Source organism: Meriones unguiculatus, chromosome 6 (genome assembly GCF_030254825.1).
Source record: "Meriones unguiculatus strain TT.TT164.6M chromosome 6, Bangor_MerUng_6.1, whole genome shotgun sequence".
Classification (NCBI taxonomy): Eukaryota; Metazoa; Chordata; class Mammalia; order Rodentia; family Muridae; genus Meriones; species Meriones unguiculatus.
Genome location: NC_083354.1, coordinates 52570969 through 52587677, shown reverse-complemented (window position 1 = coordinate 52587677; position 16709 = coordinate 52570969). Strand labels below are relative to the sequence as shown.

The 16709-nt window shown below is 47.6% G+C and overlaps 1 protein-coding gene across 2 annotated transcripts in view; it reads right to left on the bottom strand.

Moving 5' to 3' along the window:
* Clstn2 (calsyntenin 2) overlaps positions 1–16418 on the bottom strand; it is a 583465-nt gene extending 567047 nt beyond the window's left edge. For both annotated transcript variants that reach the window (XM_060385459.1, XM_060385458.1), the window contains exon 1: positions 16010–16418. In XM_060385459.1, coding sequence (XP_060241442.1) covers positions 16010–16136 — 127 coding nt within the window. In that variant the 5' untranslated portion in view covers positions 16137–16418. The remainder of the gene's footprint in view (positions 1–16009) is intronic.
* Between the last annotated feature and the right edge of the window lie 291 nt (positions 16419–16709).

Genomic DNA, 16709 nt, shown 5'->3' with positions numbered 1-16709 from the left:
GATGTTGAGACTCATAGCCAAACTCTGGGCAGAGTACAAGGAATCTCATGAAAGAAGTGGGAGATAGTAAGACCTGGAGAGGACAGGAGCTCCACAAGGACAGATCCTAAAAGTCTGGGCCCCGGGGTCTTTTCTGAAACTGACACTCCAGCCAAGGACCACTCATGGAGATGGCCTGGAAACCCTGCACAGAGGTAGCCTATGGCAGTTCAGTATCCAAGTGGCCTCCATAGCAATGGGGACAGGGACTGTCTCTGACATGAACTGATTGGCCTGTTCTTTGATCACCCCCTCCGCAAGGAGGGAGCAGCCTTACCAGGCCACAGAAGACAATGCAGCCACTCCTGATGAGACCTGATTGACTAGGATCAGAGGGAAGGGGAGGAGGATCTCCCTTTTCAGTGGACTCGGAGAGGGACATGGGTGGGGAAGAGGGAGGGTGGGATTGGGGGGAGGGCGGGATGTACAGGGAAAATACAAAGTGAATAAACTGCAATTAATAAAAAATAAATAAATAAAATGCTTAAAAAAAAGATGAGAGCAGGAGTCTGTAGCAGTTCTGCAGCAGCTTACAAGTAACATAATCAAGATCCAGACACAATTCACACACCACGCATCAGTCAACCAGAATTAAGAGAAGGTTTCAGATAATCAGACTCCATTCTCAGTTCCAGCAATTCCCTGTTTGCATATATTTTATGTGCTGATAACACTCTGAAAATAAAGTCATTTATCTGTCAAAAAAAAACTAAATCCCTGTGAGCAAGCCATGATAGCGGGCTAAGCTGATGGGCTAATTCATATCAAGCTTTGCCTGCAACAATGGATCAGTGTATCTAGTCTTTCAGAGAAAGGGCAGAAATTTTATCAGTGAGGGTTTCGGTGCCTTGCCTGGAATATTTGAACGGCCATAGTAATTCAGACCTGTGAGCACTCGAGGCTCTGGGGATAGGAGGGATTTCAGTTCTGTGGGGCTGTTCCATTCTGGAAAGGGAAACGCTGAGGACAGAGCTAAGTGCTTAAACCAATTCACTTATAGGTATCCCAAGAAAATACTGAAGATAGATACTCAAGAAATCTGGCTGTGATCAGGGGTTCCAACTGTGGCCCCAGACTCTTGGATTATGTGGGCTACAGGCATCAGGCCTCGTTCAACTCTTTTCACAGCCGAGGGGACTTTCATAACACAGACAGAGTGGAAGGAACTGGGCAGCCCTGTCCTCAAGGAGCCTTCTGAAGCCTAGATGTAGAGAAACAGTTTCTACTACCTCTGAGCGCCCATTTCTACATCGGCTGCAGATCACTGCACAGCGTTATTTGTTCCAGCAAAGTCTTCCAGGCCCAGATGGTATGAAGGCGGGTTCTAAGTCCTGCACATGAGCACTGAGGGTTCCCGGAAGTCATATACAGACCTCCAAATGTCCCACAGAGTCTCATAGATGCCAAACAAGTCTGGCCGAATGTCTGAAGGCACTGGGTGTTCCAGTCTTGGTGGCTTTGCCTCGTGGGATTCAGAGAGGTGCAGCAAGGACACTTTTCTGAAATGGTTTCCTTGCTCAGCCCCTCCTGGTCGGAGTTCCCTCAAAAGCAGGCCCTGAGACTAGGCTCCCATATAGGTGCTGAGGGGTGCTCTCAGAGATGATGAGAAGGGGGGTACAACAGTGATAAAGGAAGAGAAGGAAGCCAGCTACCTACCACCACTGGCAGCTGCAACCCTGGGTCTCTCAGATGTCCTCTACCTTCAGGGAAAGGGAGTAGGGTGTTAGGTGGGTAAGAATATGCCAGCTTTGGCAGCCACTGATAAAGACAGGTCCTGGGAGTACAAATTTCCTAGAACTTGTGATCTTCCATGCCTGCAAGTAGAGGATGTCAGTGACCAGGGAGAACCCCACAAGAAAAATGCTTGAATCTGTTTGAAGTCGGGCTGCAGACACAGAGGAGATGTGGTCAGGCACTGATAGGAGCTGTTACAGCCACCCTCTGTGGAGAGACGGAGAGACCTTGCTCTCTTCATACATGTGCCTCTTACAGCACAGAGTCATTCTCTCCAGACACACACAGCTACATCCGCCTTTAGCTTCTAGCTACCTGTACCTCATTGAACCTGGTGAAAACCCATTCCTCAGAGGAAGTCAAGACAAATGTACAGCATATCCTGAAGCTCCCATCCTCTGTAAACTTCCGGTTGTTTCTAAGCCACTGAGGGTAGGCTCTCCCTAACTCAACACCACATCACTCTCCCAGCTCAGCACAGCGTGGAGCGATGATAGGGCCAACCATTCCTCAGCTGGATACACCTGAAGTAGGAGGCCATTTCCGACCAGTCTTGTGGTCACCTCGTGGGATAGGGAGGTACAGAAACACTCAGAGTTACATGAAAAATGGAAAATCCTAGGACCCCGCAAAACTACCACAAGTCTAGGCCTGCCCAAATGAGATTCTGACCTTAACTGTTGCCTAAAACCGCCATAGCCGTATTGAGAGCTTAGTGTCTGCTTTGAGCATCTTCTGTTGGAAAGTGGCCTGCATATATGCTGACATGCCAAAGAGATGCTAAAATAACACACGCTAACCATCTGTCTTACTTCTCAAAATTGTTGTCTGATGCACTTTTGTCTGGCTATCAGGTATTTCATAACCCCTCACTTTTGCTGTCATGAATCCGTGTGTGTGTGTGTGTGTGTGTGTGTGTGTTTGGGTCGTTCAACTATTTCTGGAGCACCCAGAGGTAAATACTTCAGAAAATTACGGAAATTCCCCCCTTTCTAAATATACTCCAAGACTTGAAGAAGGAACCAATGTGGCAGATTTGGGTTGGGAGAGCAGCCTCAGAAGGAAGTATTTAGTAAGTCAAACCAGGAGGGTGGGTGTGAGAACCCCTCCCACCAAGCTTTCTCCTTATTCCACACAGGCTGTGCCTGTGCAGGAGCTTCCAGGAAAGCCATCTTTAAATTCACAGCTCATCATCTATCATAATTGAAAATATGGCGACGCATAAGAAATGATGTTGACTTTGGAATCAGTATGTCAACCAGGTCTTTTCATTTCAAAAATACATACATCTCTCAGTGGCCCGAAGTTACTCTTAGGCTAAAATTTTTATAAACTCAACTCCAAGTCAAATATTACAGAGCTACCAAATGTCACCAAACCACTTAATAAGAGAATTGCTATCCCCCATTAAATCAAACCGTCAAACTGCATTTTCATCTCTAAGTTGCTGAATCTCTCGTTGGCAATATAGTCTCTTCCTTAGCAACACGACTACCTCATAAGGAAGGAAGAAGGAAGCTTTAATCCCAGCACTCTGGAGACTGAGGTAGGCAGATCTCTATGAGTTGCTAGAGTTGCTAACCAAGGCTACATAGTGAGACCCTGTATCAAAAAAACAAACGAAATCAGGGGAGGGGGGAATAAACCCAGACATAGGGATTTAAAAACAGAACAAAATCAAAATCTTCCTTCCTCTACATTATCAATGAAAGCATGGAGAAGAACCTTTTCATCAACAGAACAACGTTTCATTCCTGGACTATCAGTGTTGACCGTATGTCCAGCCAGTCCTTTGAGTCTACCATTCCATGTTTTTGTTGAGCTCCTCCTCCTCCTTCCCAATGGATGCCAACCACCTAAGACGTATCCCAGGCAGGTTCACAGTTTCTCATTGACTTCTGATTGCAGACTTAGTCCAGACCATTTTAAAATTTTAGCCTCAGATCTGAATCAAAGGAGTCACCTACTCTACAGCAGTGAGGCATGCCATGGCCCATTGGCCCCGCTTCCACGTATCAAGGACCGAAGGAGAGAAGCAGGGGTCTCCACATTGAACCAGGCAAAGAAACGTTCATTGAATTGTATTGTTGGTCTAAGTGATGTTCTAGTGCGTGCTTGCTTGGGCTCTACCACCAAGGTGTCCCCTGTAGGACTTAGAGGCAGCTACCCCACCCCAGAATAAGTACCACCTACAGAATGAACAGCCCTTGCAAATCTGCATTACTGAAAAGGGAACTGCAAATGGCTTCACTACGGAAAGCTTCCAAATTTCCCAGTCCATCTTTCACCTCTTATTTAGCTTTGGGAAAGGGATGAGCCTCACGAAGAACTCACAAAGGCCTCTGAGCCTGGAAGCATCCTGAGCCCTGTGAACTTTAGGAGTTTACCTTCTCCTTCTATGAGGGCAATGCTCATAGACCTCGTCCTGTAAGGAACCTTAGTGAGTGATCACAGCTGCTCTTATTCAGTCTGAGTCTGGACCACGACGAAGCTACACAACATCTGGTAATGTCAACCCGTTTCACCTGGCTACCAGCGGGTAGAATTTCCCACCTTCCCACTGACAGTCCCCAGATAGGATATATTTACAAAAGTTGTGTGTATCGTAAGTCAATTTCAATTCCTGAGCATTCGTGAAATCCATCTTTTGGTATCTGGGGGAGAAGTGGGAGGGGAGCGGTGGGCACCTGTGCCTGAACATCTCCACCTGAGCTTTACCATTCTCTTTTGGTGATCAACCACACCACAGCTAGATGTTCTTTGTATAGCTCTGACAGAGCCTGCGTCTTCGGTCCTGAGGACTGAGGCCAGCATGTGGCTTGTCTTGTTCAGCATGTTCACCATAAACATTTCCCCAGCTGCAAAAGGCTTGTCACTGCCTTCAACCTCATGAGGTCATTAGCACCTGGATGCTAGACACCTGGACGTGGTGGTGGCTCTTGAATTCACAGTGACTCACATCGCATGGCTGCTGGAACTCAAAGCAAGCACCCACTGCAAGCATCTGCTACTTCATTCCTTCCTTTAGAACATGTAGGCCAAAGCATCTGCACACCGGAATACATGTCATTACACAGCATTTCCTTTTAGTTCCTGTATATTTTGGCTTAGGCATGATATTACATTGTTAAATTATGTACACACATTTTTTAAATGTCTCTAAATTTCATTTCAGGATAATAACAGTGTCACTACAAAATGCGTGTGGTTAAAAAATAAAAAGAGAGAGACAGAGAGAGATACTCTCGGTTCTAAGATCCTTTTTGCCTATTTCCTGTTACACACTCTAAAACTAGTAAAGCCTGCCTGATCCACGTTCCAGCCTTGATATCTCAAGGGTGATGCTGTTCCTATTTGAACCAGAGTTGTGGGAAGAGAGGTAGCCTGGGTGAGCCCAGAGCTAGCACACATGCAGAATGATGGGGTTATCCAAAGAACAACACTTATCCCTAGGAGAAAGGGAATTTCAGGGGCAAAATCATGGCTGGCAGGAGCCTACCCTCCTCTGCAAGCTACATATCCTAACCCACACCTCTAGCTACTGTCCTCTAGGAGACATCCCTCCTAATGCCAGCCTCAGAAGTTCTGGGCTTTGGTTTCATTGAAAAAAGCAGTATTTCCCTGTGTGCAAAGTCATGTATTAATGCTCAGACTTGAACCAGCATTTCCTTAGGTCCCGAAGTAAACGTTCTGACTTCAGAGAGAGTCCCATTTGTGTATTTCTGGAAAGCTCAGCGAGAAATCAGCCCCACCCTCAGCCTCCCGATGCTCTAACTGTGGCCTTCGAAATCCACAGGCCTTACTGCCAAGTGGCCATCCCACCTTAATTGATAGCAAAGCTTTTCCAATTAAGAACGGCAGCCTCCCGTCGGTGCGCACGTGCATCCAATATTACAAATTGCAAATCGTTTCGAACGATCTGTTTGGAAAGCTGGCGTGCTTTATCCACTTAGGATTTGTACAGTGGGGATTAATAGAACGCTGATGGGAACAAAGAGGACCCAAGGGCTGACTGGGAGAACATCAGATTGGCAGCAGTTGTTACTACACCTCAATTCTCACCAGTGTGTGACAATGTTCTTCAGTAGTCTATGGTGTCCCGTGCAACAGAGAGCAAGGCAGGGCTCTTGATTAATTTACCAAAGACAGTGAAGTTCGCACACAAGTGACGGATGCTGAGGACTAGGGTTCTGCAGACCGCTGTGCTGAGGAGGAAGTGCTAAGCTACCCCGGAAGCCAAGCCCTGTGCCTCAAACGCCTTGGTCCAGAAAAGAAGAAACACAGTGGTGTCTGTACTCTCCCACAGCCACAGAAACTTCTAAGACAAGATTTTCTTCTACTGGGACCAGACTCTGAAGCACGCTCTAGACCCACCAAAACTGACATTCAGCATGAGCAAGAGCCTTCTTCCTAAGGACAGGCAGCTGGCTACTGTTGACCTAGTTTAGATAATAGAAGAAGTGTTCCACAGACCCTGGGATGGGTCCCAGTTTTGGGCCACAGAAGCTGCTATTATTTGAGCATGGTTTAAATACAGCAGACACCTGCCTGCCTCAAATGTCCACCTCTACTGCCCCAGATAGTTTGCCATGCAACTAGAGTGCTGCCATGTGAAGAGTAGATCCCAAACACAGCAAGATGAGAACAGGGATCATGTGCCATTACCACTTGTCAAGGTCAGAGATGTTTCCTTCCGGATACGTTGATGAAGTAGAGCATGAGGATGCCAACGTCCTACAGACCTAGGTCCAGAGCAGTGGAAGCTTCAAATTTCCCATGCAATAGGGCTTCACACCAGGTCATGTGGTTTAAAGACAATGCTCATCACAAACCTGTCTTTGGTAAGACTGGCTTGTTCTGTTTGGTGGACTTTGCCACATTTTCAGGAAAAAAAAAAAAGCCTTTCTTCATATTGTCCAGCAGACTGAGAAAACACATTATAAAGCTTTCATAGTGAGGATTCTAGTCATTACTGGTGGTGTGTTAGGGAACGGCTTCAGGGAAGCAGCCAGAAGCAACCCTTGGTGCTGCCAGGGAAAAAGAGAGTAAGATATTCTGGAGTGTTACATGTAGGCAGATTTGTTGCAGGACAGGAAGGATGGGACAGGAGACATACTGAATGGTGAGGCAATAAGTGTGAAGCCTATGACACACTTCAGGGACAAAATGGTGGGACCTGGGTTTCCTAAAAGGATAACTACACCTTCAAAGAAAGATTATTGGCCACTCCCTGGTTCTCATTCGCCTCCTAAGGAGAATTATTCTTGGGCGGGGGCGCTACAGTTAAACTAATGGAAAATTGGAGTGGGAATGAAGCAGGAGATTGTTCAAAGGGGAAAAGATCAATGTATAATTTAAAAAAAAAAAACATTTTCACTGCTTCTAATTTTAAAAAAAAGAGCATATATCATTGAAATGTCTGTAGAGGAATTTTAATTCAGAACATGGCTATTCTGGCAAGAGATCATATCCAAAGACCTTCTAGGTCTGGAATACAGACACGCCTATAATCCCATGACACAAAGGCAAGCAGATCTCTGAGTCTGAGGCCAGCTTGGCAAAGAGAAAATTTCAGGTTTAAAAAAAAAAAAAAGTAAGCCCTGTTTGCTCCAGCACTCAAGAGACAGAGGCATACAGATCTCTGAGTTCTAGCCATTTCTGTTCAGGCAGTTCAGTTGAGTTGGTGAGTTGAAAGGCAGTGAGTTGAGTTTGTAGCAATTCAGCTTGTGGAATTCAGAGGCAGTTTTTACCGGGAGAGTTTTACAGGGACAGCTAGAAGAGAGAACAAACTAGACACAGGTGAAGACAGAATGAGCCTGAAAATGAGAAGGAGCCAGAAGATTTAGAGCATATTGCCAAAGTTAGTATGAGGCCAAGCAGAGCAATTCAGTGAGAAACCAAGAGAGAAGCCAGATGGAATCCGTCAGGTTGGAGAGGAGTTTGATCCAGAATAGCTGAACTGAAACAGCCATCCAGAGTTCAGGAAGAACTAGAAAGGGTGAGCATATTCAGCAGTAAGTCTCAGAGGCTGAAAGCTTTCTAGGCCTAGATTAGATTGTACAAAGGCTAGAAGCTTCTGGGACTAGGCCTAGGTTAGCAGATGGAAGGCAATAAGCTTCCAAGATGAGAATTACATCAGGCAAATAAGAGTTACGTTTACAATTATCTTAAATATAATTTTAAAATTAGTAATCAAGAAATGGCCGTCCTGAGATTGCTGCTGATGCTGCAATAAAGCATACATAATTGGTTTTCCTTTGGTAAAAGAAACACTATGAACAATAAAAAGGAAGCCAGAAGAATGCGGCAGGCCTTGGTTGTAGCATTCTTTCACTTTGACTATAAATGATCTTAGCCTCCTTTTCTGTTCTAAATGAGAACTCACATTCCCACAAACAAAAATAACAAAAAGAAGATGCAAAGAAAACCCTGAAAAGGCCATGTACTGCGAATGCAGCATTTGCCCCTTCTCTAGCAGCCTGAGAGTTTCCTGAGAAGTAGCTTGGTTTTCAGCTCTTGGCTCTGCATCCTGATTTGCAGTCTTCTCTCCCAGATGGTGGTATAGAGAGGGAAGCTGGGGCCATTCTGAGGCAGAGAGAGATGAAGTAAGAACCTAGGACTGTGCAGGCTTCATCTTTCCCTGCATGGTGGGTGAAAGGACCAGATTCAGTGATGTTTCCAACTTCAGATGCATGAAAAAGAATCCACACTCCACACTCCAAAATTACTCCCTCCACCTTTAATTTCATATCTAGTCATCAGTGATTCATCCCTTTAGGTCAGCCATTCCCTTAGTAGGTTGGGTACCACTAGTTACAAAGATGAGACTTATTGCATTCCAAAGGGGCTAGATTTGTGGAATGTAGTCTAAACCCATCCCTAAAAAAGTGCTTTTTAGGTCTGAGAACTTGAGGGGAACAAAAAGAGTTGGAGAAATGAACTGCTACCAAACCCATATGTACTCAAGCTGGGGAGATGCTTAGTCTCCCCCATGAATATTCATAAGCTTCTAAACCACAAGACCATCTCTTCCCTCCCTTTCCCCATGAGCATTCCTGTCTTCAGGAACCTCTGTAATGGCGGAAAGACTCCCAAACACCATGATCCCCTATAGAAGATGGGGTAATCCTAGTGGCAAGCTCCGAGACCCAGCTATCCACACAGTACACATGCCCTAAGAAACAGGTATGTGAGCTCCATGAAGATCCTCCTCTTCATCCTAGCAGATGAAAGAATAGAAATCTTGCCCCTCCCCCAGCCCAAGTGAAGGAGAAATCTGGAGCATGAAGTTTAAGCCTGGCCCCCACCTCCATCTGAACCTTGCTTTCAGTCCACTTATCTCTCAAAGTCTGATGAAGATTCCGTCCTTTAAACCCAGATGGTCAAGTACAGGAATTGGAATAAAGTCAGCAGCCTTTCCCAGAGAAGACCACCCACCCACTGGATGCTCAGGTAAAGCCCACAGCTGCATCTATCTGCACCCATTTGAACAGACCCTGTCCCTCACCAAACCTACAGCTGATGGGGTGTACCTTATTCAATAAACCAGAAGTTTCTTTGCAACACTTGGCCTGAGAACGAGGCAGAAGTGTCTCTGGCTGCAGATATAGGGTGTTAAGTGGATCCTGGCAGCAGGAGTGAGAAATCGTGAATACCTACCCATGTTCTCAAGCTATGGGAGTCCAGAGAGTCTGCTGCTCCAAAGGAATCATAAATAACACATCCAGAGGCTGTAACTTCAATACTTTTGAAGGGTTTCCTTTCTCCTCCCTTCCAACTTTGATATATATACTTACTTAACAAGGGTCTGTGGAGGGTTAATTGAATTAATATATGTAAAGTGCTTTAAGTTTGAAGAGGATGCACAATATGAATGGAAGTGTCACTAAAAAGGTTAATCTAATTTACATCTAACACTTTCAGTTCATGGTGTTAATGAACTATATCCTTTTAGAGAGTGATTAATTTATAGAAATGTGATTATTTTTCCTAATGCTATATATGGGTCAGCTTCTCCTATTACTATATCTAACTTTATAGGAAAACTCAACATTTTATAAATTAAGATAATAAATCAAATGCTCCCGTAATGGTTTTAGTTCATTAATTACAAGGAGACATGCATTAGATTAACATTTATCTGTTTTAATTAATTTGGTGTGATGCAGTTATCCATGAAAATTGGAAAATGGACACACCAGCTTGACATAATATTAACAGTTTTTTTTTCCATTATTTTGATGAAAATTCTGGGCTTGGCACTGCTGTATTTAATGTATAACTATGGGGACCGCCAGCAGAGTGGCAAGTGCATCAAAGACCTGGGGAGGGACTCCTCACTAAATTCAAACTTCAGAAAATATAATTAACTGAGCCTATAAGACAAGATGAAGGGAGAAAAATCTAAAGCTTTGTTTGGGGGATTAGAGTCCCAAAGTCTCAAAACAAATCTCTTTAATGTGATCACTTTGTTTTCTTAGCTTCCTTATCCCTTCAAAGGACATAAAGAACTATCTATCTGGATACCTGGAACTTTTGAGGTATCGGAAGTGGGCACCATGAATATCCCTCCTGCCTACAGAAAACCAGATGCCCAGGGGCTCTGAATCCAGAGACGCCACCACCCCCAGCTCATTGGTGAATCCAGACCATGAGAACTGAAAACTGAGGCCTTTCTCAGACACCCCAAGGTGTGTGTTTTTCTACTTAGAATTGAATGAAGGCTGCATATTTATTTAACAACATAATGAAACAGACACTGCGAAAAGAAAGTGGCAGAAGACGCAAAAAAATAGATGTGCTTTTATTTTTTAATTGACAATTTTCACATGATGATTTCATGCAATGACTCCACAGAAATAATTCAAATCTTTAGCCAGTTAAACATTCTCAGACGCAGTAAGAACAGTGTCTGCAGACTCCAAGTGCAATTTAAGGAGGCCTCTGCGAGATCTGACTCCTTCACTCGTCTTAGTATGTGGTGGTTAGTGTCCTGACTCATCTGCACGGTTGGGTATTTTAAACCCCTGCAAAGTACAGGCTGTAATTTGGTAGAACAAAAGGCCAAGCCAAAATCAGGAAGCAGCCCGGAGATGCATGGCTGAGTCTTGGAGGACTTTCAAGTGCTATGAGAGAGTGGCAAGCTCTCGAATGCAGTGCTCACTAACAGTCTCAGTGGGTTGAGTGGCACATTTCCCTTTAGGGATCCACAGTCTTCTCTGGAAACAGGAAGATGGCATGCACGTTGAAGGGCAGTAAACAACCAAACAAGGAGCAAGCGAACAAGATGGGAGGGCTTCGGGAAAAGGGGGCAGGCCAGGTTCACGTCAAATCAAGAAGGAGAGCTGAGAGTGAAGCTTCCACTAAAACAGGCTCCCGTGGCAATTCTGGAGGATTTCTCAGGTAGAAAGGAGTTACCTTTGGGTCCCATGGAGCCTCTCTGACCTAGCCTCAGGGCCTCCCCCAAGCTCACATCAAATCAAATCTGCTAAAGGAGGCTACCTGAGCCGAGAAACTATGTTGACCATACTATTGTGGATTGGAAATTCCTGCCACTTCTGTGAGATCTTGAACAAGTTCTATTCCTTCTTGGAGTTTCCAGTCCCTGCTCTCAATAAGCACACACTATTCTCTAAGCTCTGGAGCCTGGCTGCAAGCAATGGAATCACTGCTGTGTGAGCTTGCTCCTTCCTTTTGTCAGTCCACCAACCAAGGGCATTCCCTGCCCTGTACCCACACCCACCCAATTTCCCAGTCCCTCCTCACCCATCAAGACTCCTTTCATCCTCTCCATAAAGCTTCCCCTACTTCTCCTAGCCTTGCCAATTTTCTCCTTCCTTACCAAACTTTGAGGGCGTCCATGCACAATCTGCCTCTTGTTTTGGAGTTGGTATCATCGTCTTAATCCCCCTCAGACGGGAAGATGGAGGCCGGAAACTGTGCTTTCTGATCAGGCTAACTAAGGGAGTCCACAGCATGTTTGGATAATTCTAACTCCCATCACAGGCATTTTCTTCTGACCTCTGCCCACTCCTGCCTCTGATCTGTCTTCCCCACAGCTGAGTCCTCGACTACACCCCAGTGTCAGTGGCTTCAGTTCAGCGGTTTCCAAGCCCTCCCCATGGTCCTTCCTTAAAACCTAATTTTCTGACAAAAACCATTTCCACAGGGTCCAATTAGGACTGGGCTAAGTAATAAAGAAGAAAACGATAATGAGTCTCAAGCTGTCTTCCGGTCATCCTAGTTTGGGTCACCCTCATCCAAGGAAATACAAATCATCTCGGATGCTGTGAATGTCACTGATGAAAAGGAACACTTACCTTCTGTCTAGAACAACAAGCCCGGAGGCAAGTAGCAACCCAGCTGATGATCTGTTTTCATAAGCCAAATTACACCACATGAGTTCCTCCTCCAGGAAACAGAACCTCCCACATCCCTGGTGCGTGTACATGGAGATACGGTTGCTTATTTGTGTGTGCTCAACATACTGCCCAGCCTTACTCTCAGCTGGCTCTGCATCAAGTCTCAGGCTGGCCATTAGAGATGAAAGGTGTTTCCAAAGGCGTTTCTGGAGCAGGGAAAGAAACAGGCAGTTTCACGGCTTACACCAAATGTGTGTATGTGCATGTATGTTCGTATGCGTATGTGGGATTTGCTTGTGCAAGCACAACCTCATACAAGGAAAACCAAAAGGCTGAGAGACGGAGAATTGAGTTTGAGCTGATTAGACAAAGCTATTCAATTTCAAAGAAGAAAAGGGAAGGTTCAGCAAGTGTTAGACACTAGGACCAGGTGTTTTGAGGATTGTTATTCTATATTCAGTGTCTTTTATACCACAGTCTGAGCTAGAAGCTTTCTGAATACTATTCTAACAGCCATCTTGCAGGACAGGGCTCTGTATCCCCACTTTATAGATGTGGAAACCAAGGCTCAAAGGATTAATTCACTTGCTATATCATCTAATGAGGGAGCAAGAGGGCCAAGATTCAAAGTCAAGTTTCTCTGGGAGCTACACTCAAATTTTACGTTACAGGACAGGAGAAAAAGGCAAAATGTCTACATCAAAAAAATAGGGCACCACCCAAGATTGCATGCAGATGCTGACACTAAGCCAGACATGGCTGGCTGCTTATCGCACAGTCGAGCCCAGGCTGAGCAATACAGAGGAGCCGTGAAGACACATGGATCAGTCTGGAATCAGGCAAGGAAACATAAGCGCATCTAAGGCAGAAACATGACTTTCTGAGAGGGGCCTTTCCAGGAAAGTTCCTAGAGAAGACCATGCCCACTCCCGACCACACCTGGGTAATAATGAGAATCAAGCCGAGGAAGATCTTCTAAACCTTGTAAACCTCTGAAGACCAGAGGTGACTCAGGATACCTGCAGGTCACAGTGTACTCTAGTTCAATGCTGAGAACTGTTGGGGCCTTTGCTTCTCAGCTGGAAAGGTAACTATGAAATCCTTAAGTGCCGAGTGCTACTTGTCCAAGACGATTACGGACAATTCACGGCAGGAGTTCACATCACCGTTCAGGATGGGTCCTGCAATGTGAAATATTGTGCAGTATTCAAAGGTGGTTTCGAGTCTGTGGATGAAAGAATGACACTGCTTCCTTCAGACAGAACTCTGGTTTCCACAGATACGAGCAGGTTCTGATTCCCACCTCATACCCAGGCCCGCATCCATGCTCACTAGGTGAGCCTCCAGTAACTGATTCCCTATACCCAAGGACTGGACTGAGTGACCCCTAAGCCTGAAATCTGGCAAATAGAAAGACAATGTATACCGAGCCCTAGAAGTTGTGACTCTGCTAGCACTGTATTACATTTAACATAACCCTTCAGGAGAGTGTCTGGAGTCCATCATCTTTCTCCTTGATGGTGAAAAGGCAGGTTTATCTGCCTGGGCACTGCATCATGTCTGCTATTGGAACACAGTCGCCCTGAAAGCTCAGCATTCAGTGAAGACCCAACAGTTGTAGAGATTAGCTTCCGGGTCCGCTGCAGCAAGAACGGTAGAGGCAGAACATGCCGCTCTTCTCTCTACCTGTAGACTTGGGAAGCACACTGAGAAAGAAAGCCGTCTCTCTGTCCAGCCTTTCTCCCAGGCCCTCCTGAGTCTTCCCTTTTTTGAAGATGGGAATCGAAATTACAGGGACCTTAAAAACAACAATGTCAGGGCAGGGGGTGTTACATAGAAATGATTCCTCAGGGATTATGTGGTTTAGGAATGTAAACTCCAAGTGCATTGAAATTAAGGAAGTATGCCCTGTAAATATCAATGAAACTGTTATGATAAATGCACATGTTGTGGCCAAATATTACTTCTCTCAAAATAAATAAATGATAAATAGCAAGTGGTGCTCTTTGCAGCCCCCTAGTGGCTGGAAGGGGAAAGACAAGAGGAATTCACAGAGTAGCTCCCATTCTCAAGGCCATTTATAAACTTTCACCAATGGCTTGGCTCTAAACTTGTTATAAGTGAAGAAAATAAAGGACTAGATACATACACGTGTATGTATACATCTGTTCACATAACCTAGTTCAGTGGAAGCCTGCACTGTTATTGATTTACTTTCTCTCCCTATCCTCTGTCTTCCCATTCTCACCGAACACAGGAGTTCTCTTCCCAAATTACTTCTTTCGCTAGTCTTTACTTACTGCGGGCTCCGTGCCTTCTTGTAAATATGCCACTTACTCTGCAACAAAGTGATAGACATCCTCAAAAGAAAGAAATCTGCTTGCCTATCAAAGCGCCTGTACTGGAAGGAGAGCAAGCTATTTACAGGGATGGTCGCTGTTTTTCATCCTTTTTTTTAACTGGAATAATCACATTGGTCCCTTCATACAGAGCCCCCTTTACCATGTCACTTTTTAAAAGACGTTTTGTTTTTTCTCTCTTTTCAAAACAAGAAACTCCTCGTTAAGGCTTGGGGAGGGGATGAATGTTACAAGACACTTGTGTATAATATTTTTTTAAGATTATGTCACAAAAAATTAATAGATTTTAAAAATGGAAATACTCCTCTCTCATTTATCACTTGCAAATGACAGGAGAGGCAGTTCCTAGCGCCCAGACAAGGCAAATGTCCTGCTTCCCCAACTCCCCAGTCTCCAGAGAGCGCCTTCCCTTCTCTGCTAGCAAGCCTCTAAATCAGGCTGTCTCTAGCCGTCTTTTCCCAACAAGGACAAAACCTCCGTCCTCAAACTATTGCCAGGCAGGATTCCAAGAACCGCATATCCTCCCTCACCTTTACCTGGCGGAAACCAAAAGCACGCCAGCCCTCTGTCAACAGCGCGGAGAATCAACAAGTTACACTTAAGCCGAGCGCTCCATCCTGAAATCAGCCACAGCCTCCCCGGAGCCCACCTCCATCCACCTCAACCTGGCTCCCGCGGTGCCTCGTAACCTCCTCAGGCTACCTCAGGGCCTTCCGTTCCAGACCCGCCCTCCAGACGCCCGTTCCCCAACCTGCGCTCCACCCTGCGCTCCCAGGCAGCTGTCAAAGTCTGGGGCTCGCCGGCTCCTAGGCTCCCCCGGTAGCGCCAGCATCCAGGAGAATCTTGGAGGATTTGGAGAGGTCAAGATCGATTAGAAAGACTGAAGAGGAGCCCCGGGCTCGGAGCCTCGGACCTCCGGAGAAAAGCCGAAGGCCAGCGGCGGTGGGGACCATGGCATCCCGAGGTTCTTCCGGACTCTGAGCATCAGGAGGGCGTGCGTTCCCAGGGGAGCCAGAGCCCGCGCTGCGGAGCCTGCGGAGCGCCGGGGCGCGGGCAAGGTCCTCAGGAGCCTGCAAGTTCCCACAGCATCCGGGAGCACCAGTCCAGCTAGGCACGCTCCTTTCGAGACGCCCCTGGCTTTTGCCCTTGGGGCAGGAACAGACAGACACCTGCTTCGGCCACCTCCATGCACCCGCTACAAAGCCCATGCCCTGCCCTGCTGAGCCGAGCCCCGCGGCGCTCCCACCCCAGCACACACGCCCCCCAAAGTTCGCTGCACTACCCAGACCCTCTCCCTCTCCTCGGCGCCCGGACCCCGCCCAGAGGTTGGGCCGGAGAACCTCCTGAGGTCCAAAGCTTAGGGCGCCGCCGACTTCGGGGTACCGTGCGCGCCCGGAGCCGAAGCTGCTGCGACAAGGAAGGGTGGGTACCGCGCGCGCACCTAAGTCGGCGAGTCTGTGTCCTCCAGCTCCCTAGCCCCCTCCCGAAGAGAAAGAAAACTTCCCCAGCACCCACCTTTCGCCGCGAGGAGGCGGCGCCGCCGGCTGTCCCCGCCGTCGCCGCCGCCGCCGCCGCTGCCGCCGCCGCTCCCCACGCCCAGCGCCAGCAGGAGCGGCACCAGGCACAGCCTCCCCGGCAGCATCCTCTCGCCGCCGCCGAGCCGCCGCCGCCGCCGCCTACCGCCCTCGCCGGCCTCGCTCGCCGGTGCCCGCCGGTGCCCGCCGCGCCTCGCTCTCGCTGCCGGGTGCGCCGCCGCCGCCGCCGCCGCCGCCCTCACCCTCGGCCCCCCGCTGCCCTCCGCCGGGCCGCTCGCTCGCTCTCTCCCTCGCTCGCTCGCTCGCCGGCAAACAGCAGCACTCACTGGCGCGGACCCGGAGCGGCTCCGGCGCTCACCCCGGGACGGCCCGTGACGTCACGGAGGGAGGGGAGGTGGCTCGTTGCATATTCATGAGACGCGGACACTGGCGCGGGGTTGCGCGCTCCCCCCGCCTCGCCGCTCCGGCCCCCAACTTTGCTCAGCCATCCCCCTCCCTCCCCAAAGCCGCGCACTCGCGTGATCCGGCTCGGTCAGGCGCCGGCTCCCCGAGGACCCTAGCGGGAAGCTCCGAGGAGCCTTTAGGGCCTGGCGTCCCCCACCCACCCACCCACCCACCCATGCAGCTCTCCAGACTGCCGCTGCGCGCTGAGGCGAGCTGCTCCACGGCCTGGGGATCTT